The following is a 25,340-nucleotide window of genomic DNA, read 5'->3' as shown; positions in this document are numbered from 1 at the left end:
TGAATTCAGAGCAGCCTGCACTTCATCAAGAGAAACAGAGTCTCTTCCAAACAATAAAGTCTCTTTGAAATGAAAGTAACTCTTAGGCAAAGAGCACAACAATAACAAAGCTTGATCCTCATCATCAATAGTGACAACGATATTTTCAAGATCTAGAATCAGTTTATTAAACAAATCCAATTGTTCTCCTACTGATCTATCTTCATGCATTTTAAACGAATACAAAGACTGCTTTAGGTAAAGACGATTAACTAAAGATTTGGTCATGTACAAACCTTCAAGTTTTGACCAAACCCCAGCAGCATTTGTTTCCTTAGAGACTTGCCTCAGCACCTTGTCTCCAAGACTGAGGATAATTGCACTGTGTGCCTTCTGCAGTAGTGCTTTCTTATCCCCATCAGCCATCATCTTTTCAAGTTTAGCTTCTCCATCAAGTGCTTCCACCAAGCCTTGCTGAACAAGAAGAGCTCTCATCTTCAATTGCCATAGCCTGAAATCATTTTGCCTTGTGAATTTTTCAACCTCATACTTGGCCGAGCCCATTTCTTGAATCGAACTCAAAAATCACTCCATGTTCATCGCACCAACTTGTTGTGCCAAGATCAGATTTTACTTCACAAAAGAATGAGTTTCTTGTATGAACAAGAATAAGCAAAATGCAGAAAAATGCACCAAAAACTGCACAGAACTCACAACAGCCACTTTTATTCAATCTCTGCAGAATTTCTCTGGTTACCAAAAACTCTCTTATGATCTAGGCTATGCAAGAAGAAGAAACAGAAGCACTATTTCAACCCTAACTAACCCAACCAACTTAAAACTAATTAACTGTTACATGTTATAACAGAATAACAAAAAACAGAAAAATACTAAGTTGGTAAAGAGTAAGAGAACTAACTAATGGTTGTTAATGAACCAACATACAACAACTATACTATAAAAAAAAATAGAGAAAGATGATTTATGTCAAATGGATTGCTTGATTTCCTTATCCTTAAAGTTGTTCCATGTTTTTCTACCCAGAAATGAGAGAATTGCAGGACATGAGGGATTGGGAATTTCTTTGGCACCCAACGTTTTTCTTATATACTCAACACTTTTTTATTTTTTCCAAAATTACCCCTACCAATAAACGGATTCATAATCCATAAGAGACTTAGGATTCGTAATCCGTAAGCTTATGGATTCGTAATCCATAAGATGTAATCTGTATACGGATTGGTAATTCATATGTTCATTTGAACTAGGGGTGGGAATAGGCCAGGCCAGGCTTTAAAAGGCCTGAGCCTAGCCTAAGATGAATTTTTTAGGCCTGAGTTTGGCCTATAGCCTATCAAAGGCTTTTATTTTAGCTCGGCCTGGCCTTTGGCCTGATAGCCTTTTTAAAAGCCTTCTTCACATTAGAGCGATCTTCGAAGATGGAGCAATGGTGAAAAACTTAAAAGAAGGAGCAATGGCAAGAGACTTTGAAGAAGGACTAGCCACGCAAGGTTTCAAAAAAGGAGGAGAAGCACTAGTAGGGCTTTTACCACGAAGAAAGAATATATTCATGGAAAAGAGAAGGTAAAAAGAAAATGAAAGAAAAAATGTTAAAGGAAAAAGAATATGCAAGCAAAAATGGCAAGGTTTTGAAGTTTTACCTCTATCAAAGCTTGAAGTAAAAATGATATGATTTTTGTTTGCTCTGGAATAGGAATAGGAACAGAAACATAATAGGAAACGTTGAAAGGAAAAGGAAACATAATAGGAAAAGGAAACGTTATTAAAGTTTTACTTGATTATAGGAATGGAAGTTATGGAACAGTAATGTGTAATCAAAGTCTGCTAGTTTCAAACAAAAAATTAATTGTACCCAAAAAATAATATAAGTATATATATATATATATAGGTCGGCCTATCAGGCTTATAAGGCTTTTTAATAAGCTTAAGCCTGGTTTATTTAATTTAATAGGCTTTTAAAAAAGTCTGAGTCTAACCTTTTAATTAAATAGGCCCGTTCAGACCAGACTTTATGTAGGTCAGGTCGTAGACCCCGGTAGGTCGGCCTGGCCTATTCCCACCTCTAATTTGAACATGTGACTTTCATGTTATTAGCACGACGCTCTAACCAAACTGAGCTAATAGGTTAATTATGTTATAAAATAAATAATGTTGTTATATATAACACTGAAATTTATAATGTATATTTAATGCAAATGTAAATTTACATTATAAATTTTTTGACAATTAATTTTGATATAATAATTAATTTGTTTACATATATAAATTTTTATGAAACCTATGATTTTTATTTAAAATTTATATATGTAAAAGAATACATTATTAAATCAAAATTAATTGTCACAAAATTTATTGGCCTTATTACATAATAATTTTGTGTATTTGACTTTATTACAATTAATTTTGATCTAATAATATATTTTTTTACATATATAAATTTTAAATAAAAATCATAGGTTTTATAAATTTTATATATGTAAACAAATTATTTATTAGATCAAAATTAATTGTTATAAAATTTATTATGTAAATTTACATGTGGATTAAATATACATTAAAAATTTTAGTGTCATATATAGTAACATTAATTATTTTATAATATAATTGACATATTAATTCAGTTGGTTATAATATCATGCTAATAACGTGAAAATTACAGATTTGAATCGGATTGTTAATCCGTATTCAGATTACATCTTTTGAATTATGAATCCATAGGCTTACGAATTACAAATCCATAAACTAATTATGAATACATAAGCTTACTCTTACGGGTTATGAATTCATAAGTCTCTTACGAATTACAAATCCGTTTATTAGCATAAATAATTTTTTAAAAAAACAAAAAGATATTGGATGTAGAAGAAAAACACCGAGTGTCCAAAGAAATTCCCGAGGGATTATATTAATATGCTTGTGTTAGATATAGATATGGCAAGATACAATTCAACCCACCCCATGAAAGTGCATGAGTGTTTAAAAGTTATGGGCATTGGATGCCCCAATAAATGGGACATGAGAATATTGTAAGGTTGTTCATTTTTTTTTCAAGGGAATAATTTATTTCAATTGAAATATGAAAATGATCGTGAACCAGAAAAATGAAATCAAATTCGATTTTGAATATCTTGTAAGATTCTGGGTCACTGTCAGACACATACTTGATGTGTCAACACATGAAATTAGATAGAGCGAGCTTTAGTCCAAATGTCCAATATGGTGAATTTTAGTATAAAAACAAATTGGCAAAAATATGCAAGGTTGTAAATTATTATTGTTAAAGATGAAGCACATACAATGCACTGAATGCGGATCAGGGAGTGAGGAATTTATCTCGGAGTAAACAACTACTTTTACTCTTGAAATTAGAGGGGGCTATTACATTAGTTCCTAAATCGGAGGAAGTTAAAAAAAAGTCTTTTGAAAATGAGAATTGACAATTACATTAGTTCAAACATTGAAAAAAGTTACCACTTAAGTAATAATATTAACTTATGTTTAGAAATTAAAATGATAATGAATAATTAAATTTAGAAATTAATATTTGGTAGAGTTATTTAACATTTTTTAATTTTAAAAAATAATGTAATTAATGCCTTCCAATTTCAGATACAAATAGGTTGTTACTCTAAATTCTGGTCATGGGGGTATAAGTAATAAAGATCACAACAAGGGCGACACATTTAAAATGACGGCACGCCCAAAATAAAGAAACACCTCAAAGCTTAAACATCAAGTTCGGGAAACACTTTCTGTGCTGGCAATCCTGGCATGCAATGATCTTGTCTGATGATTTTTTTTTTTTTTTAATTTCCCCCTTTTCTCATATTGAATCTTCTCCATGAAGGATGAGTGTTTTAATCCTTATAATAAATATTTGTTAAAATTTAAATATGTTTTTATTCATTGATAAATATTTAATTTTTATGTTTATTTTTTTAATAAATTTTTGTTTTGTATTGAGTTTTTAATAAAATAATATTTATTTTTTATTTTTTATTTTAGTTCTTGATAAATTAATGAATTTTGTGTTTAATTTATGATAAATTAATAAATTTATTTTTAGTCCTGACTAATAACAAATAAAAATTCGCTCGGGGATTAAAAATAAGTGTAAAAAAAATTATTGTTTTATTAAGATTCAATGTAAAGCAAAAATTGAATATATATTAGAAATGAAAATATTATTTAAACCAAAAATTATATATAAAATTAGGAAAGGGATTAACATTAGTTCAAAAACGTGGTTTATCTAGATGATTATTTATACCAAATTTTGGAAAAATAAATATTCATCAGTATGTAATTTTATAGTTGGCATATGCTTATATTTTAAGAAATATATTATATATTAAAGTGAAATTAAATTATGAATATTAAGTAATTTTTAAATTATATGAAATATTGTAAACTTAATATACTTACTAAGCGCTATTAATACAATGGTGGAAATATTGATAAGCTTTTTCCTTTCTTTCTCCATAGGTAATTTTTTTCTTCAAAAAATAATCATGTTCAAAATACTATCAAACACTAAATATGTAGGTATTTCTATTAAGCGAATATTCAAATATTGATTTATTGCGACTTCCGCTAAATCCAATCCGTGTTGCTAATGTTGATAGGCTTCACTAAAAACAAAAATAAAAACAAAGTTGCTTAACACTTAATCGTAGAATAAGCAGATCCCACCTATTATACGAAAAACTCATTTTCAGATATTTTTTTTCTCAGTTTTATGTATACAAAACAGATCTATATGGTTATCAAAATGTAACTAAAAAGGCAGAATCTCATTACAGGCTAAAACTTAGTAGCCTTAGTTATCCATGAGCATTTGGTTGGTAGCACAATATATGGCTGGAGTAGTTTACAAGGACTCATTTTAGGGTGCAAAATGACAATTTAGAATGTGCATGTGAAATTCTAACACGGTAATAATCAGTGGCTTTTAGCTGGCTCTTGGATTACATTTTAGCATTTTTGTCAATTAGCCACTTTAGAATTGGGTCAATCCAGCATAAAGGCACTGAATTGAGAAATCTTGGAAGGCCTAAATTGAATTGATTGATGGGGGTACCTTTTTCTTGTTTTCAAAAACAAAAAAATGTCCATGATATGTTATTATTCAACAAAACAAGCTGTCCGTGGGAGAAAAAAATAATATTAAGGCAAGAGTCGGTGGATGCATAAATAACAAATGATGGCAAGAGTCGGTGAAATGTAAAATAGAAGCACCAAGGATTGGAGTGAGATGGCAAAGTCATGGCAGCGACTCATGGCCATGTTCAAGTTGACAAAATCAACATTCAAGACGTAGTGCCCTTCATGCCAATTTTTAAATTGCAACGAACAAATGATGGTGTTGGATGAATAAATAACATCTAATTAGTCCCTTAAAGAGAACAATTTGAAAATTCATAGATTGCATCCCAAAAATGCTCACTGTCTAACACTTAAAAGTTAAAAAAAAAAAAAAAAAAACTAGAAAAACTAGAAGAGATTCACACGTATTTTGTCAACATGGAGGGAGACCCTTAAAAGAAATTGGCCTCACTAACCTTAAGTATAAAATTTGTAAGAAAGAGAAACCAGACTACCTACTACAAGGAATAATTATCACAGCCAAACATTTTTATGGAAATTTACGAAGATAAGATATATAGTAATACCATATAATGATCTATAATGAAAATTAGGTGTCATCCCCCTCTCTTCTAACTTCCAAGTTTTATCCCCCAATTAATATATTTCCACTAGGCCTAATCATCATTCCATGCAGAAAAAGAGATGGAGAAGACTTAATAAATACAAATTCTTCATTTCTATCTTGTATTCAGATCATGTCTAGGTGGCATAGCAAAAGTGCATATGTCCAAAACTGAATTTGCTTATTCAACAAAATGAAGACTCATTATTTATTTGCACCAAGCACAAACTGGTGTCATGTCATATACTGGCAACACCGCTTGAAGACTTGGAACACAAAACTCCACTTGCATTCAACAGGGTGAAGTGAGATCACTGCTTCTCATGGTACATAGTGAGGTCACATAAGCACTAGTTGTCATGAGTTAAGCACCTTCTGGTGTCATTTAGTGATTTTAAAATTGGGATCTCAACACCCACTTGCATTCAAAGACCAAAAAAAGATGAGCTCATAGAAACTATCATGCTATGGTCTTTCAAAAGCTATATGCAGATTTTGGCACCTTGCCAGTAGTTTCAGGAGCCGCACTCTATTCTTTAAAACAAAAAAATTGCTTGTGTAGCAAAGTATCACCTTCCCCAAGATAATTAATCCATTATGTATCAATCAGATCAACAATGATATCATTCATCTAACTATATAATAATGATTGTTAATATACAATTTAGGCAGCCATGGTTTCAAATTCAACAGGGTTAACACATGGTTGAAGAATATACACTCTTATTACAATTTTACCCTGAGGAACATCACGTTATTTTGGGTTTCAATCAATTAGTAGAGTGGTCAAAAGTTAAATAAGAGAATAGGATGATGCTCAAAAGTTCATGGCAGTCAAAAGTGAAGAATTTTGCATCCATACTTTTAACAAAGATACAAGGGTCATTCATTTTCCATGCTTCAAGGCAAATAAGAAAAAGACACTATTCTATGATCATTATCTTAGACTCTTAGCCGAAAATTAAGTAATTAACTCGTAGTTTAATTGGCATCCGTCTATGCCTTTAGATTTAAGTGTGATGTTGATTTGAGACGCTTAATCCTCTGCTAAGTGCCGCTTTCCCGTTTCCCCCTCCCACATTCAATTGCTTGCACCTCCTATTATGTAACTAAAAAAATTATAGACTCCAAGCCTCCACGGAAAGAAAATGGCAAAAGAATTTGGTTGATGCTGAAAGGAGGCCTAAATGTTAAAAGTTAAAGCAGTTGTATTTGATTACATTAAAGACAATTCATGTAACTTCTCCAGCTAAGAGACCTTTAGCAAAAGTTCAGATGCAAAATTTTCAAGTGTAAACACTGCTAAATAAAGGAATTTTTAGTGCCTTTTATAATGAAGCAGAGCTGTAGATATTAATACTTGAAATAAACAACTTTAGCTTCTTTAGAATTGCGTACCAATGTATGAAGATTGAAAAACAATTTTTTTTAAAAATGGAAAGATCCTCCCAACAAGTGATGAATTTTAAAGGAAGACAGCAAAGTTGTATGATAAGAGATAGTAAATCACAGATGATAAAGTACTAGTTGACAGATTCACAGATGTAACTTGCAAGTGATGTTCCACACAAAGATTAAAATTTCCCAGATGATAAACGTACTAAATACCAGATCCAATATGAAATTTGACAAATATGATTATGAAACTATATCTTCAAATTCACAAAACAAACCGATCTCAGCACTCCACCCTGTCCTAGAGAAGAACAAAATAATCAACACACCTCTGAATTAAACAATAGTTTTAAGGCCAGACCAAAGCAGCCAAGCCATCTGGCCATGCAATTCCACCTGCAAGTTAACACCATCAAAACAACACACAATTATAAGTTTATAACCCAAGAAAAATTGCAAATCACAGATCAAAAGTAACAAAAACAACAACAAAAAAGGGCTTATTGAAGCACCTGTATATGGAGACTTGAGTACTGGGGAGAAGGAACAATAAGGGGCTAAACCAAATCCAGCTTTCTATTGAATTCTCTGAGACACCTTTTTCTTTTCCTCACAGTCTCCCAATTATACTACAATACAAAAGCCATTGTAGAAACCTCAGCCAGCATCTGCACAATGATGCTTCTTTCTTTTTTCTTTTCATCCAAATCCATAATAAAACTCTACTACTGTCCTCCTGAGCCTTGAGAATCATCCTTAGCAGGAGTTTGCTGATGCTGTTGTTGCTGATGCTGATGCTGTTGATGCACTCTACCAGCTTGAGCCTGATGATTCATCTGCTGATAAATCTGGTTCAAGGCCTGTGGATTCAGCACCCCAATATGGCCATCCTGGGAAAGTCCAAGCTCCAAACCAGGCATCTGCTGGGAACCAGCACCACCCAAAATTGAGGTGAAACTCATGTGACCCATGTTGGTGGCAGAAGTAGGCAAGTCAAAGCCAGGGAAGGCAATTTTCTGGAGGTAATTGGAGCTCTCAGTGGCTAAGGTGGCATTAGATGGACCAGATGATGTTGTTGTTGTTGTTGTTGTTGCTGTCTGAAATCCAAATCCACTGACATGGGGGGGCCATAGGCCTGTTGTGGCCACACCCAAATGGGGTCTCCCCAAATTCCCCCCAACCATCTGCCAGCTGGCCCTACTGCTCCCACCTGACCCACAACCTAATTCATCAATCTTTTGGTGTTGGTGGTGTAAGGCTGATGAAAGAGAGGAACCTTGAGGTGAGAGTGAGTTGCCAGCAGCAGCAAGAGCAGATGCTGGGATTGTGCCAGTCCCAGTGGCAGCTATGATGGATGGCTCAGCCTGCTGGAGGAGCCACTGGATGGTTTCCCCATCAGATTTGTGGCCCAATTCTCTGGTCAACTGGAAGATTCTGGCAGCACAGAGAGCAGGCATCCTTATCCTCCTCCCCCTGCCCTCAACCTTGGTGTGCCTGTCCTTGTTGGAACTCCTCTTTGGTGCCAACTGTTGCTGCTTCTTGCTCTCGTCCTTCTCAGCAGCTACCACTATCTGGAAATCCTTAACCTCTGATGGTTTGTTCTCTCCCATGTTGTTGTTGTTGGAATTCCCTTGTTGTTGGTAGTGGTGTTGGGGGAGGCTGAGGAATTTTGGTACCACCTCCTGTGGCTGCTGCTGCTTTGAGCCCTTGGGATCCATCAACAGCACACAAAAGAAAAGAGGAAAATAAAGGATGAAAGAATTTTTTTTATAATAATAATAATAATAAAGGAAAGGAAATGATGGGTCCTCTTTGATTGAAGAAGGTGGCCTGAAAAGTCCTAAACTTTCGTGAGGTTTTCACTGTTTCTGGCAAGATTTGAGGGACAAAACCATAAAATATTATAATCCCTATGTGCCCCCCATGTCAAGCTTTTCACACAATGGTTTGGTTCTCTCTCTCTCCTTCCTCTCTTGTCCTTTCCCACCTCTTTCTCGGTGTGTAGTAGTAGTAGTGCGTTTTGACCAGTCAGATATGAATTTTGAATGCAACTTTAACCGCCGGTTTCACCACCTTGGGTGACTACTATAGACACACTAAACAAAACAGGTACCCTTCTTGCATTCTCCTTCATTATATTGTTCGTGCATCGCATAATTGCAACATTACAATATACCTATTCAACATGAAACAAAAAAAGAAAAAAAAATTAATTGCAATTTTAATTATCCTTTTATTGTTCAAATTCAATTCTGTTCTTCCTTATTTAAGTATATACTTTTGGTTTATGGATTGTTTATTTTTCCATCTACAATGAGCTAAGTCCATTAGATCTAATGGATTGAGTCCAATAGACTAAACCAATATTTAATTGGATATCCCGGTAATTTTTAGCCTTTATGTGCTAGGGTGTTGCTAGGTGCATTCAGTATTATTGCTGGTGTACCCAGCATTTAACTGAATGGGCAAAATTGCCTTTGACTTAAATTTAAATTAAAAAACGCACACCCAACACAGCTGCCCTTTTGTCTTCTTCTTTGCTTCTCTTGTTCATTGCTTTGGTGGCTCTCCTCCGCATATTGGTGTCATTTTCGAGTTGCATTTCTGCCTTTCCGTCGTCGAGGTTAGTATCATGTTTCTCCCCTTTAATGGCCTAGTTATTGTCGTAGGTTAGACGATAATGGTTGTAGGTTAGACGATGTAGTTCATCCGTAGTAGGGAAAAATGGAATAGGAATGAGTTTTGCGCATACGAAAGAAGTTATGAAGTTTACGGAAGAAGTTGTTCCGTATGAGTTTACGGTAGAAGTTCTTCCATAAGCAGAAGAAGATACGGAAGAACTTCTTCCGTGTGAGTCATACAGAAAAACATCTTTCGTATGAAAAAAGATTTGAATTTTTTTTATTAATTTTGTTAATTTTTTTAAAATTTAGTTGTATTTGTTTGTTTTATATTAAAAATAGGTATGTTTTGTTTTTTAATAAAAAAAATATGTACGATTGCATCAAAATAGTTATTAGGGTATGAAATAAATTTTCAAGTTTAATAGTATATATTAGGTAACATTTTTGTTTTTGATGTTTAATATATTTGCATCAAAATAGTTATTAGGGTTAGTGACTAGGGTTTAGTTAAGGGCCTAGGGCTGATTGTATGTGGTTAGGGTGTAGGGCTTAGGGGGTAGAGGATAGGGTTTATGTTAGGGACTAGGGTTTAGCGTGGGGTTTAGTTTAGTTGTTAGGGTTTAATATTTATGATGGTATGTAGTTAAGGTTGGTGGTTAGGGTTTAGTTTAGGGTTTAGGGGTGACATTAAGGTTTGGTGTGGGGCTTAGGGTTTAATATATGTTGTGGTATGTTGTGGTATGTTGTTGGTAGTTTTAGAAATGGTAGATATGTAAAGGGGTAGAGTTGGTGGTTAGGGTTTATTCTAGTGCCTAGGGTTGAGCTTTGGGTTTAGTTTAGGGTTTAGGATTTATTTTAGTTGTTATGGTTGAGCTAATGGTTTAGTTTAGTCGTTAGGGTAGATATGTATGGGTAGGGTTAGTGGTTAGGGTTTATTCTAGTGACTAGGATTGAGCCTTGGGCTTAGTTTAGTTGTTAGGGTTTATTTTATTGGTTAGGGTTGAGGTTATGGTTTAGTTTACTTGTTAGGTTTTAATATATATGGTGGTATGTTATTGAGTTTTAGAAATGGTAGATATGTAGTGGTTAAGGTTTAGTTTAGTTCGTAGGGTTTATTTTTAGAGGTTAGGGTCGAGCTTAGGGTTTAGTTTAGTGATTAGTTTAGATGTTAGGGTTTAATATATATGGTTGTTTGTTATTAGTAGTTTTAGAAATTATAGATATGTAGATATGTAGGCAATGGGAAGTTACCCCTGTTACTGAGGATGTTCCTGAGATGACTGAGGACGTACCTGTACCTGGTGCAGAGGGATTAGCTGGTGATGGTGCTGAGGGATCAGCTATTGATGATGCTGAGGGATTCTCAGGTGGGCCACGTGACCCATCAGTGCTGACTTCGTTTGCTGAGCATGTTGCACATAGCATATGGAATGGAGAGGTATTATAATTTTTACGTAAAGTTATTTGTTAATTATTTGTTATTGTTGAGTTGTTTGTGATAATTAATTTTTGATATAATGTTATTTGGAATCATCCTTGCTTCAATTCAGGAACGTCCTGAATTGAAGTTGGTCTCCCATGGAAGGAAGGTTGAGAAACTTGGGAGGCCAGCTCCTGGGATTGAAGGGCTAGTCGCTGCCACAGGATTAACTCCTTTGATCGCGTGTTCAGTAGTCACCGGTGATCGGGGAGTTATATCCACTTTTGTCGAGAGGTGGCATAAGGAGACTAGCAACTTCCATCTTCTAGTACGAGAGCTGACCATCACACTGGATGATGTGGCGTCACTCCTCTATCTTTCGATCATAGGCGCCTTCCACAGCTTCGAGCCTTTACATGTAGACGAGGCGATCATCATGCTGGTGGAGTTGCTAGAGGTCTCGGGTGAGGAGGCTAAAGCTGAGACTGCATAGTGTCATGGGGCATATGTACACCTGTCATGGCTACGGGATATCTATCAAAGGAGATGCGAGGCCCGACAGTGGATAGTTGCAGCTCGTGCGTATCTCCTACACTTGGTTGGTTGCGCTCTTTTTGCTAACAAGAGTGCAACACATGTTCATGTAGTTCATTTGGACGCTTTTCGAGACTTGGCTCAGAGTGGGACCTATGCCTGGGGAGTTGCCACGCTGGCGCATATGTATGACCAGTTAAATGAAGCTTCTCAGAGCACTAGCCGACAGATTGCTGGTTATGTAACTTTATTACAGGTAAATTTTGTGTTTGTAATATGTTAAATTGGGTTATGATGTAAATGTGTTTTTTATGTGTATTTGACATTGATTTTATGTTCATGTCATGTTTGTAGTGTTGGATATATGAGCATTTTCCCGGTGTTCATAACAGCGTGATTGATGATGGGTATGATGAGACGTCACCACGTGCCTGCTGGTGGCTTACTACGAAGGCTTATATGAAGGGATTATCAGCATTGTCGTACAAGACATGTATAGATGCACTGACAGTCCCTGATGTATGCTGGATGCCTTATGGTGACCACCGAGGAGTTAGGGCGTTTGACCTCATCTCATGCTTTCAGGGTGAGCTTAGATGGTGATGTGAACCTTACGGGCCGAAACGTTTGATACAGGTTACAGAGTTTGGTTGACGCCACTTCCAATGAAGAAAGATAAGTCAGGATAGACGCCACTTCCAGTGAAGGAAGATAAGTCAGGGTAGACGCCACAAGGATTACCTTGATAAGTCTGATATTGGTTCAATAAGGAACCCAGAGAGAAGCTCTCACCAAATTTTATCAAATGCCAAAAGTCTCTTATTGAAAACAAAAACCAATACTTATAATATATCTGAACAAAAAGATAAAAATAGACATGGGCCTTCTAAACAGTTTGGGCCAAAATTACAATAAATAAAAATTATAACTAAAAAACATATTTAACTTGGGCCTTCAAATTAGTTTGGGCCTTCAGCAATAATTAATAGTCTTGGTAGTGTCTTTGCCTCTAGGCCTTCATCTTTCTCCACTTGGGCCTTCATCCTTCTCCACTCAGGGGCTTTGTCCTTCTCCACTTGGGCCTTCGCCCTTCTCCACTTGGGCCTTTAGCCTGTATTTGGCTAGTTTCATGATTCTCATCAGATGGGGTCCCATTGTGGTCACACTTTGACCAGAGAGGGTGGTGCGATAATTTGGCTACGTTCAAACCATCCCTCCACCGTCTATTAGTGCCACCTTGTCATATGAGGATATCGACGACAGGTGGATGCACTACTCAGACCATCTAGCAGTTGTGGGACAGATTTGTCTTGTGCCTGGGCAGGTTTCAAGAGATTACATGGAGTGGTTCTTCCCGATATCTCATTCGTTCATCACACCCACACAGGCAACTGATCAGCCCAGACATCAACATGTCCCACAGCATGAGGCATACGTGGAGCCAGATATCCTGGAGGTCCTAGTGGCAGCAGAAGCTGGACCGTCACAAGCAGCTGACCCCCTCCCCCCAGACATACAGTGGTAAGATTAGTTGCTTTAATGTTTTATAAAATGTTATTTATTTTAAATGCTCTAATAAATGTGCTTTTTTGAATGTCATAGGATGCTTGTGAAGCAATTGCAAAAAGTTTGGAGCGTATGCTCAACCTAAGGATGGTCACTGAAGGCACAGAGTTACATGAGATCATGGAAGACTGCCTCAGGATCACTAGGGGTGTCACCTCAGATGGAAATGTGTATGTTAGGGTGCGACGAAGATGGCGCACAGATCATTCAGAGATCATGTTTATGTCTTGTATTTGACAAAACTTTTGTATTTGTTACATTATTTTGGTTATAACTTTTATTGAAAGTATTTGTTACATTATTTTGTTTTTTGTGCACTCTATATCACACACCTTCCATAATTGATAAATTTAATAAATAATAATATGATGATAAAATTATCTTAAAAAGAGATATAAACAATAAAACGTAAAAAATATATAATAGAAATAAAATAAAATAAAATAAAGGTGTATGGTCCACCAAGATTTGTAAATTAGTGAACACATGTGGATGATGTCACAATGAACGAGAAGTGGGAGATTCTGCAACGCCACCTACTCAGCGTGAATGACCGGTGGTCATTCCAAAGTTAATGTTTTTTTCTTCACGTGCCTTCCTTGGAATTTGGATGTTACTCGCGTTGTGTTGGTGAAACATGTGTGACCATAAAACGTTTTTATTTTATTTTATATGTTTTACTTCATACAAAATAAATTTTCCTAAACACCATTTCTTAGTAATTTTACTTCTTAGTAATGACATGAAATGTTAGTTATAAAGAGGAATGGAGATTTTCTTACATTTGCTAGTATTTTTTATCTAATTATGAGCCTAAATAAATGTTAGGTTAAATTATGTGTTTTTTCGCCCACTGTTATTGGGTTCATCCCTACATCTTAAACCTTAAAAATGTTAAACATGTACATGCAAAACATTCACATTTGAAGTGTTTATGTATCATTACTTTTCTTTGGTTACATTTTCTCGTGGTGACTAAATTATTAAATGCAACCTAATATGATATTAAATACATTTCTTGAAAGCAAGTTCATGTGAAACATATGAGCTTAATGCACTCATGAGTCATTACCCTTTAAGTAACCCTTTAAGTAATACAAGGCAAGTCAAACATTACATTAACTTCAACATAGTGGAAAGAAATAAAATTTGCATGAAAAACTTGGAAATAAAACTTGCATTCAATCATGTCGCGACATAAACATGTCGTCTTCCATTTCCGTTACATGTTTACTAAAAACAACTAAAATTTCTATTGGCCCAAATTGTTTCCAATAGTTAGACTATACTAAGACCTTCAGCACGTCATCGTTAGTTTTCAGCTCAATAATTTCAAATTTGATAACTTTGTCTAAATACTCAAAATGACCAGGTTGTCGAAAAAACAATCGCCTTACCGTTTGTAATTCATGAATACCATGAGGGGGAATCCCTTGAGGTGTAACTTGCTTTATCAAATCCTTCAGTTCATCGATGGTACTTCCTGAAGGAATGTCAATTTTTTTTGGATTTTTTCTTGCGAACGCGTAACCTACAAAGTTGTTTTGACGTTGCATGTTCCACCTCCCGTTGTAATATAGAAGGGCATCATGAGTAGGGGTTATAGTGCCTTGAAGTAAGTTTAATATTCCATCTGGTGTTCTACCAATGATGCATAATAACTCAATCGGACCAACACATGAAAATTGATTATTACACATTAACATTGTGTTGACATCGCCATTATTTTTCAATTGCATACATTGAAAGCGAAATTAGTTACCTGTATCTGTGAATGACTGCCGGTAGTAAATTTCATCCAAAAATTGTTTGTCGGTTAACTGAAGGGTATTGTGTATTCTGTTTTTTAGCGTTGCAAAATCACAAGTGTTTGGTACTCGAATGGGTAATAGAGTGGACATTTGAAAGTAAACATTACTATCGCTGTGAATAATCGATCCATTTGGAAAAATGAAACCCAACCTTGAGTTCACAATCGTCTGACTGCTAGTTTCTCCCAAAAATGTCATACTTTGTTGTAAAAATTGGGAGAGAATGTGTGATTTTTTAGCGTGCTGCTGTATCTCATATATATAGATGGTTTTCACTAATATTGCTTCACTTTTTTAAAAAAAAAATAGAGACGCGTGCAGATGTTTCATGTTTGTGTTTTCAACTAAACCAATGTGGTGTCAAGCTGTATCGTGCATCAGAATGTGTTGTTAAGTCAGTCAATGTCGTGTCATGCTCAAACTTTAATACGCATGCATTTGACTATGTGTTGTCAATTCTGACAATGATGTATCATACATGCGTAATTGATTTTAGTTGCACCAACTAATTTATTTCTTAACGCAACAATTACTTAATAATTATGGATAAACGTCTAACAACAAATTATATCACAAAATGAATAAAATTAGATAAACAAGTGTCACAGTCCATAACAACAATGCATGTTCAGTCTTCATTTAGGTCGACATACTCTCTTTTCAACATCATGAAGCTTCCATACTGTTGCATTATACTAATATATGGAGTTGGCCACTGCTTTGCCTGAGGACGAGAATTCCTAGACCACAACAATGCTAGAAGCGGTAAAGGACAACGGTCTATCAAATAAACCCGTTGTACGTGAACAAACATTATTAACTCAAATGAACACAAATGATTGCATAAATCTAAAAATTAGACTAACTATCTTCAATTCAATGTACCTGAACAAAATGATTTCCAAACACGTGATCGACACATATAATGCGGTGCACAGAAGAATCTGGTGGAGGTTGACTTCTAAGAGGAAAAAATGTCATGCTTTGTTGTCGGGACAACGTTACAAGGATTACATTATACCTTGATGCAACTACATATCCCATCTTCGTTATATCCATCCACTTGTCCACACTAACATGAATCAAACAAACATACACATCTAAGTTATTTAAAGTTTGTTCTTTAAAAAAAACTAAACAACATACCTTGGAAAACCCATCAACAAGTAAGGACAACCTTAATTCTTCAAATCCCTCTGTGCCACAAAAGAGGTTGATATAGTCATGCGACCATTTGCCAAGTTCTTTAATCAATTCGTTGTGCACCAACGACAAAGAATCTTTGCCCACAACTAATAAAGCGGCAATGGACCGATATCCACAGTTACCGTTAGCTTTCACATCCACAATGTTGTCAATGAAACCTTGTATAAATGGCTCAAATTGATCCAACATCGGGATGATCCTTGTTGGTTTCGGCGGGTCAGAAGATGATGCACTACGTTTCACTGAAGAGTTGCTGTTTTGAACAGAATGGAAAGCATCAACATACTCCCAATAAGACGGATCATGCTTTGTGGATCTTTGGTTTCTGTTCATCGGTTTCTTTGGTGCACCTTTAGTGTTGACCTTTGACGGAGGAGGACACATAGAGTTTTGATTAGGGTATGCAATTTCTCAAAGTTTACTCTTGAGAGTAACTTTACCACAAACATCAAGTTCCTCAAATCTTTTAGATATGGTCTCCATCTCTTCCTTGATGGTGACTTTGGCCTCAAATAATCCTTGGTCTGAAAAACTAAGTCTCCTCCAAAACATATGGATTGAATCGAGTGGGATGCTGCCAACAACATACCTAGATAGCTCACATGCACAAGGAAGACCGTGTGTGGTTCTCATCACACAACCACGAGAAGAGGGATTCTTGCCAGCATAATGTACACGCTCAAACTCAGTAGCAATCTCATTTAAAGCATACCTTGAAACCATTCCAAGAAGCCTCTTGTATAAGTTTTTTTAAATACATGTCCAACCACATGTGTACTTGTTTCAAAGGATGCTTTAATTTGAGTGTGTTGCAGCGTGATCATGTTGTTCATGGCATCCCAAACACTATACAAGTCTCCAAGGCTATTATGTAATACTCTTTTTAAAGCCCAATGAACAAATTCAACCTTACATTTGAAATACACAAAAAACAGTAAACATATACAACAATTAAATTCCATGAATTAATAAACATTACCAGAAAAACTGAAACATCTTAATACTTGTTTGTTGTTGTGTTGCCTAGGTGCATCACCTTATTCGTCCAGGCTGTAATAAATTTTTCCTTGTGTGGGATTATCCATGTTTTGCTAACATAATCAACGAATATTGACCAAGGTGATCAAGCCATTTGAAACTTCTGAAGGCACTCAGCGAATTGTTGTTCGAAAGGACAATAAACCAGACTACCCCAAACATCCATGACATACTCACAATCATTTTTTTGACCGATTAAAGATTTACACTTGATCTTGATGTTCTTGTTGATGTAAAAAAAGTAATTAAAGGTGGAACAAGAAAAAAACTCAAAAACAAAATCTCGTACAAGGAAATCAATGGCACGAGGTCATTCATTCCACTCTAGTTGTCTAGGCCCCACTTCTTCAAGGACGTGTTATTACAAAACGGAATAGAATCAAGAACAAAATTAAATAATGGGATCAGAAACCGTGAGTAATGGACACATTAAAGAGAGGTACGTTCTTGCAGTTGGGTACAAAGGGGAGGAGTGCATGACTTGTGTTGTGTTCAGTGACATAGATCCAAGGGGTGGGTCCTTGCCTCTTTAAATACGACTGTTGTTGTTGTTTGCAGGGTATGTCCCAGTCCCATGTACAAGAATATAACTTCCCGTGGACTTAGTAGTAAGACTTCTGTTGTGGTGAACCTAGTTTCAGTTCAGACCAACAAAATGGTAAATAAAAATAAATAAAAAATAAAAAGTCTATTTGACATAAATTAAGTGGTGTGAATTTTGTTTTGGAAAAGCGAAATCAGCATATTTTTAGATTCAATCGCTTTGTGCCATTGTTTTGACTGCCAGTGAGGTGTTTTGTAACCTTCTATCTGTACTTCCCTTTTCCCGAAGAGTGTGTTTGTTTCGTTGCGAATATTGTTTTGTTTTATGGCAAAATCTATTGGTTTGAAAAGTACTAATTTTATCATCGAAAAGGAAAATAGATACTGAAATATCAAATTCATGTTTTTTAATTAATAAATCTTAATCGTTTTATGTTAGAAAATTCTGTTGATTACTATGCTTTATGTCGTCTTGTTTAATGAAATTTTTAGGAAATGATACATATTTTCAATTTATTTTGAACTTTCTTCTCTCTCCAATTTAAAGCTTTTACTTGTATTTTCTTCGTTTCGTTCCATAAAATTTATGTTTTCTACCCCCAACAAGGCGTAACTCTTATTGGGAGAATTAAAAATTATTTTTTTTCTGGCTAAAAATTAATTTCTTTCAAAACATAGAATTATAGAGTTGAACTTTATTTTTCTCAATATTTTTTATATATAATATGATAAAAAAATGAATATTTTAAGAAACTTAATTAATAATGTTAAATTTTAAATAAATTCAGATTGGTCAAGAAAGCTAATTAATATTGGATATATTTTTATATATATTTTCTATAAACTTTTTTGAAGCAAAGAAAAGGGAGGTGAACTCAAGAGAAGAAGAGGCTGAATTCCAACTATGTTGGCATCCAGCCCCTAAGCCTCCAACAAGATATACCTCATAATAGATTAATAATCTCAAAAAACAGAACACTTGAGAGGACCAAACCATATCCAAGAAATCTAACGATGTGAATATATAGGAAGGGAGCCTACCAAGTATAACCACAAGCCTGGAACTTCAAAAGTGACAAACTTGTCAACACAAGCATTATTTTCACGAAAAATGTGAGTTATACGGAAATTAAAAGAACTAGCAATCTTTATATAATTCAGCCCGTAGTTAAAAGGGGACCAAGGCACTGTTAAGAGTTGTTGATTACATAGCAAGGGTGCACGATGCATCCATTAAATTATAAGAGAAATTTAATTAAAACAAATTGATATGGATTTTGTGAGTTCAATTCTGTCTACATGTTTTATAAATAAATTCATTTTTCTTTTAAAAAATAATTTGAAATTATCTTAAATATTCTTTTAAAATTAATTATTATAAAAATGAATCATTTTAATTCTATTACAATAATGATTGAATTATGGTATATTTTTTTTATACCATCGACATATTCTAGTTATTGTTTTTCTTCTTTTGTGCATAACACAAATTGATTCAATCGTAATGGGATTGGATTGAAGCAATGATCATTATTGACAAACAATGAAGTTGCATTGCATAAGTGATAAGGAGAATGCTTCATTGATTGGACAAACTTAGCAATTGATAGCGGCATGGTGTGGTTGGTGAATGGCTATGGTGAGCCAGAACAATGACTCTTTTGGCTGGGATATTACTATTGCTATGCATGGTGGAGTTTTCAGGTGTACAACAAAAATGGATTAGATTTTAGCAGATGTAGTGTGATGCAATTCTTGGACTGCACAGTGACTCACAAAATAGGGGATGGATAGTTTTGGGACAGGGGGAATAGTCATAAATTGCGTTAGTAGCAAGTAAGGGTAAAAATGGATTGGTCACTACACTATTTGCTTGAGCTTGGTTTATTTTTAAATATGAGAATTAATCAAGACTCTATTTAGATAAATATCTTTATAAGTATTTCTTGAGAAAAAAATAAAAAGGAAAAACAACTTGTTTTTGAACTTATACAGGTAAAGTGAGTTGAACTTAACTTTTTCCATACGAAAAAATTAATGTATGCATTTAATTTTATAGAAACATTTTTTATTTAATTTCTTCAATAATTAAGGTGAATAAGTTGATTTTAGTTTATGAAGAAATTCTACGCAACTTACCTTTTTTTATTTTTTTATAAATATAATTTATTTAACTAATATAAGATTTTATTAAGGTTTGATTTAACTGTTTTCTAAAGGTTGACTTTATTTTAAAGTTGATTAAAGTTTATATTTTTAGTAATTAATGCTCTTTAATATATTTATAAACTTATGTCTAAATAAGTTAGTAAGTCTAATATATATGTTAATAAATATGTAATATTATAATAAAAACTAAATACAAAAATAATAATTGTATTTCTTTTTTAAACTTAACTTGTCAGACTTCAAAGACTTTTCACAAAGTCTATGCTATAAAGTAAAACTATTTAATTGAACTAATATAAATATAATAGAGAAACCAAAACCTAAACAAAATAAAATTATATGATCAAAATCAAAACAAAATACATGTATACAGACCAAAACTTATACCTGTAAAATTATAAGGATCCAAACTCAAACTTTTAAACTATAGGTACAAGTATCAAAATCAAAATTGTTGCAACCTATAAAGACAAAAATATGTTTAAATCATAATAAATGTTATATTCTAATACAACAAGAGACTGTGTATAGAGTGGTGGATCCAAGATGTTAAGGTCAATTGAGATAATTTAATGAGGTTATTTAAAAATAACAACAATCACATACATAAATATACAAATATTAAAGTTATATAGATTTTAAATATATAATAAAATAAATGACATACATTTTATGATTGTAATTAAGAAAAAAATATTGATTAAAATTTGAGTTTTATGATCATGCACTTATAATTGTGATTTAAAAAGAAGAAATATTGAGATCATTATCAAATTTTAATTACGAAAGGCTTAAAAAATCAATTCTTTCATTTCTCAAAGGCAATTGATGTTGCTCTAAATAGCAATTAGCATTACTTTGATAGATTGCCTTACTCTATTACCACCAAATATGTTTTAGGTTAGTTTGTTATTAAAAATATTTGTTTAATTTGAATTTAGTGAAATAAAAATTAGAGAACTAAAAAAAGATAATGCTTTTTTTTTTATAAAAAATTATCATTTGTTTTGGTGAACAAAAAATATGAAAACTTGGATTTAATGGACAACAAGATTTTAAATTTTTTAGACTAAAGTGAAAATTCTAAAGCTAAAAAAAATATATTTTAAGCTTAAGTATAATTGAGTTTATATTTAGTGAGTTCAAAATTATAAGAGCAATGAAAAAAAACTTACCATACTTATAATTTTTGTTTTAGTCCTTATAACTTCAATACTTATAAGAGTTTATATATATTTTTATTTTAATTCTTATAATTTTTTTATTTGAATTAGCCTTTATAATTTATTTATTTTTCATTTTGGTCATTGTTGTTAGTTAGCTTGCTTAAGTGCTGACCTGATATACAAAATACTATGTCAGCATGTCAGGTAAGATTAGACCTCAACAGCATTATCATGTCAAGGACCAATATATAAATATATATTATACAAATCAATTTTAAAAAATATTTTATAAAGACTAAAATAAAAATGGGTATATCACAAACAAAAACATAATTACGTCTTCCTCTTTCTTTCCTTCTTTTTGTGAGTTTATTTTTTTGGAGAGTTTTGATCTACACCCAAAAGGAAGTTTCTTCCTAGCTCCAATCTTCAAAGAACACAATGAATGTAAATGTAGTGATCTAGCTTTTGCTTATGATACTTGCATTTGTGATATACTATGTTTTGTCTTTCCTAACATTATTTACTATGGCCAAGAATGGTAGGCCAAGATTCTAAGTTTCACATACTTGAAGTAGCATAGAAAAAAAAAAATGGAAAACAACATCTACAGTAGTGCACAGTGAAAATAGTGATTCTTCAAAGTTGTGTTAACACTGGTCATGGAAAATGTATTAGTTTTAATGGGAAACATTAAGTTTACATGAAAAATCTAGGAGACTCACAATGAGTTAAAAATTAAAATTAATTATCATAATAGGTTGGTCAATAAAATATTTATCAAGGTAATTTTTATCACGTGAAAATGTAAGAGATGCTATCTAAAATGACACCTTATATACTTTTTTATCTTATAACACCAGATGTCACCTTAATATGCTTCATCCTGTCATGTATTTAACATCAGTCAAATCGATGCTAAATACATGTTTAATGACAAGATCTATAAACATATTTTCACTCAATTTAGCGCCAAGCAAGCTGATGTAAAATACCTGTCAAATTAAACTCTTGACTGAACAATAATTTATTTTCAGCTCAACCAATCATGTTTATCTTATATTGATGAAGCTACTTATAATAAGTATAAACATATAATTAATTATGAAAAAAGGGTAAGTACTATTATTAATGAAGCATGAAGTAATAGGAGCATGTATTTCTATTTCTTTTGGTAACGGTGAAAAGTAATAAGAGTATGAATTTTAGTATTTTTATAATATACTACAAATCATGATAGATAAATTTTTTTTATATTTATATTATATATTTGTGATATAACAAAGGAGATTCATTTAGTCATAATATTGTTTCATCAAAAATACTTTTATTATTATTTTTTATCCCTAGGAATCAAACTACAAGATTTACAACAATTTACATCCTACTCATTCGACTAAGTTAGACCCTTGTGGTAAAATATATTATTTATTAAGCAAATATATTTTTAAAATAAAGGAAGATTAAAAGTACAGTTACAACCGTGTTTCAATTATTGTTTAATCTATATAATACACTTTGTAATTATAATATACTCTTCATTTTTATACTTATATTTTATAATCTTAACTAAAAAATAAATAAAGATTAACAAAGTATATAGAAATGAAAACAAAATATGAGTGAGTTTATTTAAACTTATATATTTTTTAAAAAGTGTTTTTTTAATTAAATAAGCATTGTTCTATTTTTCTGTTTTATAATCTAAAACAGGTGTCTTAGGTTCGGCTTGACCAACGCTAAATTGAGTGAAAATATGCCATAAGTACCTGTCATGATGAAACATATCAAGGTGACATATGCTGTTAAAGAACAAACAAAAAACATAAAGTGTCACTTAAGGTAATGTCTCTTATATTTTTACATAATAAAAATTATTCATTTTGATAAATACTCAAAATACTTTATTGACCAATCCCATTATGGTAATTAGTTTTAGTTTTTAACTGATTTTGATAGAAAAATAACCCATAAAATATGAGTTAGTAACAATGGTAAACACACAAAATTTTACAATGTTTTTTTATTCCAAGCTTGGTGCAAGAAGGAGAAGCATGTCTCAGCATTTAAGCATAAAGCTGAAAAGAGATTTAATCTAATGTTGCACAAGAGAATCTATTATATGTATCACTTTGTTTTAATTAGACCTACCAATAATAATCTCCTCCTTCCCCTACGAGAGTAAAGGGAAGTGTAGACGTTAGAGAAGTCCCTTGATGGGTTTATCTTTCTGCCTTTCTTCGTATTACATTCATCTCCATCTTTTATATATTTTGTCTCTTTATATCTCCGTTTTCTTTAATCATAAATAATTTTCTATTTCTGAAAAGTTGACTTTTATTAATGATTATATTAACAAATAAATCCTTAAAAGTGAGATATAAAATTTATTTTTGGTTGTAAGTTCTTTTTATTCAAACAAGCAACTATAGTTTCCAACTGAAGAGAATTACGTAAGTATTGATAAAAATAGTTATAGTAATGTTTATAGTGATATCCTTGGTAACAATTTTTGTAGAAGTAATTTCTATATTAATTTAGATTATAATAGTTTTTCATAGAAAAGTTTCTTTGATAATAATTATATTGTTGATAAATTTAGTCATACAAGTTATAACACTTTTAGTAATAATTTTGATAATCATAAACAATGGAGATTGAATAAAAGCACAATTCAGAGAAGAAATAAAGATTGGCAAGAGTAAAGGTTTCAAAAAGAAATAGAGATTGGATACAAGTAAAGTTTAGAAAGAGATAGAAATTGAAAAAAGTTATGGATTCAGAGAAATGTAGAAAAGTAAACGAAAATATTTTTTATTAAAGGTGGAATGAATACATACACTGCAACTTTCGAATCGATAGTCATTTTCGTGTGCAATGTTGTTTTGAGTGATAATGATTCAATCCAACAAAGAATGACTTTTGCAGGTCTTATTTATAGACTTCTAACAATAATGGTTACATTATATGACTTTACCATGTGAACAAATTTTTTTTTTAACTATCTAGATCTAATGACCTCTAATGTCTTCGAGTAATCTTTTATCGCCAATCGCTTTTACTTTTGTCTTGAATTTGAATTCAAATTTCTTGTCTAAGCATCCCATTCGTATGTCTTGTGCATTCCCATTCTTATGTCGTGTGCATTGCTTTTATCAATTCACCTAAATAACAACATTTAACCATGTAAGACAACATTGAATAAAATTTCATCGAAACAGTTTTCTTCAAATGTGCACTTCCCTATCAAAATATTTTCATCGAAAATGAGTTCAATTTCTCATAACTTAGAAATTTTCTCAAACAGAGATAATAAAAGTTCCTTTTGTCTCTTCTGTTTTACACGACCTCGTACCTTGATTCTGAGATTTGACACTTCCTTCTTCAACATTTTGCATCACCAGGTTAGGGCTTCCTTCTTCAACTTTTTCTGATTATTGTGCTTACAACATCATTTGGTTGGTCAAGAGGTGGTTCAAATGTGTAGAACAAACCAGAGAAGCTGTTACACTATGAAATAAGCTGGCTTCGAGGGCCAGTACCTCCAGAGAAAATGAGAGAGGACTCATGATAATATTTCATTCATGGTTTTGCCTTATTACATTGATGCTAAATTTATACTGAGAATTGGGATAACAAAATTTGTGATTCTATTCAACATATCCTAATAGAAATGAAAATGCACAAGCAAATGGCAGACAAGGCTATAGTGGTGCGATAATGAAGGGCCCTACAAGATGCACCAGCTCAGCTATTGTTAGTTAACGAAATCCCTGAGGTAAGCAGGTGTGGTTATCCTTCTTCTGGGTCTTGAGTCTAGTAAAGCTTGCATAGTGGTACTGCTATCATCCCCTTTGACTTCTCGAAGAACCTTGTCCTCAAGGTTATAATCAGCTTGAAGTTGATCTTAGTCCTCCCATGATGCGTCATCTGGAGATAATCCTTGCCACTGCACTAAGACTTGTAACTTGGAATCTGCGGTATCTGAGGTCCGACGAGTGCCCAATATAGTCAAAGGACTGATAACAGGTTGAGATGCAGGTAAATCACCAGAGGAGGGTTGATGGTACTTCTTGAGCACAAAGCAGTGAAATATAGGGTGAATTTTGACACCTTCAGGTAATTGTAGCTTGTAAGCTGTGGAACCGATTCGAGCCA

At 33.1% G+C, this 25,340-nt stretch overlaps 4 protein-coding genes across 4 annotated transcripts; 2 read left to right on the top strand and 2 right to left on the bottom strand.

Annotated features, from left to right (window-relative positions):
• Window positions 1-7,212: 7,212 nt before the first annotated feature.
• On the bottom strand, window positions 7,213-9,048 carry LOC114400227 (transcription factor TCP20-like). Its single transcript, XM_028362568.1, has 2 exons — window positions 7,618-9,048; window positions 7,213-7,501 (listed from the first exon to the last, which is right to left on the bottom strand). The coding sequence occupies exon 1, from the start codon at window positions 8,821-8,823 to the stop codon at window positions 7,831-7,833; it is 993 nt and encodes a 330-aa protein (XP_028218369.1). The 5' UTR covers window positions 8,824-9,048; the 3' UTR covers window positions 7,213-7,501; window positions 7,618-7,830.
• A 1,255-nt stretch (window positions 9,049-10,303) lies between these two features.
• Window positions 10,304-12,409, top strand: LOC114398205 (protein MAIN-LIKE 2-like). The gene is made up of 3 exons (XM_028360373.1): window positions 10,304-11,167; window positions 11,280-11,939; window positions 12,038-12,409. The coding sequence occupies exons 1-2, from the start codon at window positions 11,006-11,008 to the stop codon at window positions 11,640-11,642; spliced, it is 525 nt and encodes a 174-aa protein (XP_028216174.1). The 5' UTR covers window positions 10,304-11,005; the 3' UTR covers window positions 11,643-11,939; window positions 12,038-12,409.
• A 303-nt stretch (window positions 12,410-12,712) lies between these two features.
• LOC114398479 lies at window positions 12,713-13,482 on the top strand. The gene is made up of 2 exons (XM_028360685.1): window positions 12,713-13,204; window positions 13,286-13,482. The coding sequence occupies exons 1-2, from the start codon at window positions 12,951-12,953 to the stop codon at window positions 13,332-13,334; spliced, it is 303 nt and encodes a 100-aa protein (XP_028216486.1). The 5' UTR covers window positions 12,713-12,950; the 3' UTR covers window positions 13,335-13,482.
• A 1,922-nt stretch (window positions 13,483-15,404) lies between these two features.
• On the bottom strand, window positions 15,405-16,650 carry LOC114398764. Its single transcript, XM_028360918.1, has 2 exons — window positions 16,207-16,650; window positions 15,405-15,425 (listed from the first exon to the last, which is right to left on the bottom strand). The coding sequence occupies exons 1-2, from the start codon at window positions 16,648-16,650 to the stop codon at window positions 15,405-15,407; spliced, it is 465 nt and encodes a 154-aa protein (XP_028216719.1).
• Window positions 16,651-25,340: the final 8,690 nt, after the last annotated feature.

This window comes from Glycine soja, chromosome 19, assembly GCF_004193775.1.
Source record: "Glycine soja cultivar W05 chromosome 19, ASM419377v2, whole genome shotgun sequence".
Lineage (NCBI taxonomy): Eukaryota > Viridiplantae > Streptophyta > Magnoliopsida > Fabales > Fabaceae > Glycine > Glycine soja.
The sequence above is the reverse complement of the archived record's forward strand: the minus strand, read 5'-3'. Positions and strand labels throughout refer to the sequence as shown.

What these genes read in the sequence shown, in the direction of transcription:
- LOC114398205 (XM_028360373.1), top strand. Translation starts at nt 11,006, where the DNA reads ATGACTGAGGACGTACCTGTACCTGGTGCAGAGGGATTAGCTGGTGAT. An exon ending in ATAGCATATGGAATGGAGAG is followed by an intron (nt 11,168 to 11,279) that starts GTATTATAATTT and finishes GCTTCAATTCAG; the next exon opens with GAACGTCCTGAATTGAAGTT.
- LOC114398479 (XM_028360685.1), top strand. Translation starts at nt 12,951, where the DNA reads ATGCACTACTCAGACCATCTAGCAGTTGTGGGACAGATTTGTCTTGTG. An exon ending in CTCCCCCCAGACATACAGTG is followed by an intron (nt 13,205 to 13,285) that starts GTAAGATTAGTT and finishes TGAATGTCATAG; the next exon opens with GATGCTTGTGAAGCAATTGC.
- LOC114400227 (XM_028362568.1), bottom strand. Translation starts at nt 8,823, where the DNA reads ATGGATCCCAAGGGCTCAAAGCAGCAGCAGCCACAGGAGGTGGTACCA.
- LOC114398764 (XM_028360918.1), bottom strand. Translation starts at nt 16,650, where the DNA reads ATGTGTCCTCCTCCGTCAAAGGTCAACACTAAAGGTGCACCAAAGAAA. An exon ending in TTGTTGATGGGTTTTCCAAG is followed by an intron (nt 15,426 to 16,206) that starts GTATGTTGTTTA and finishes TGCACGATACAG; the next exon opens with CTTGACACCACATTGGTTTA.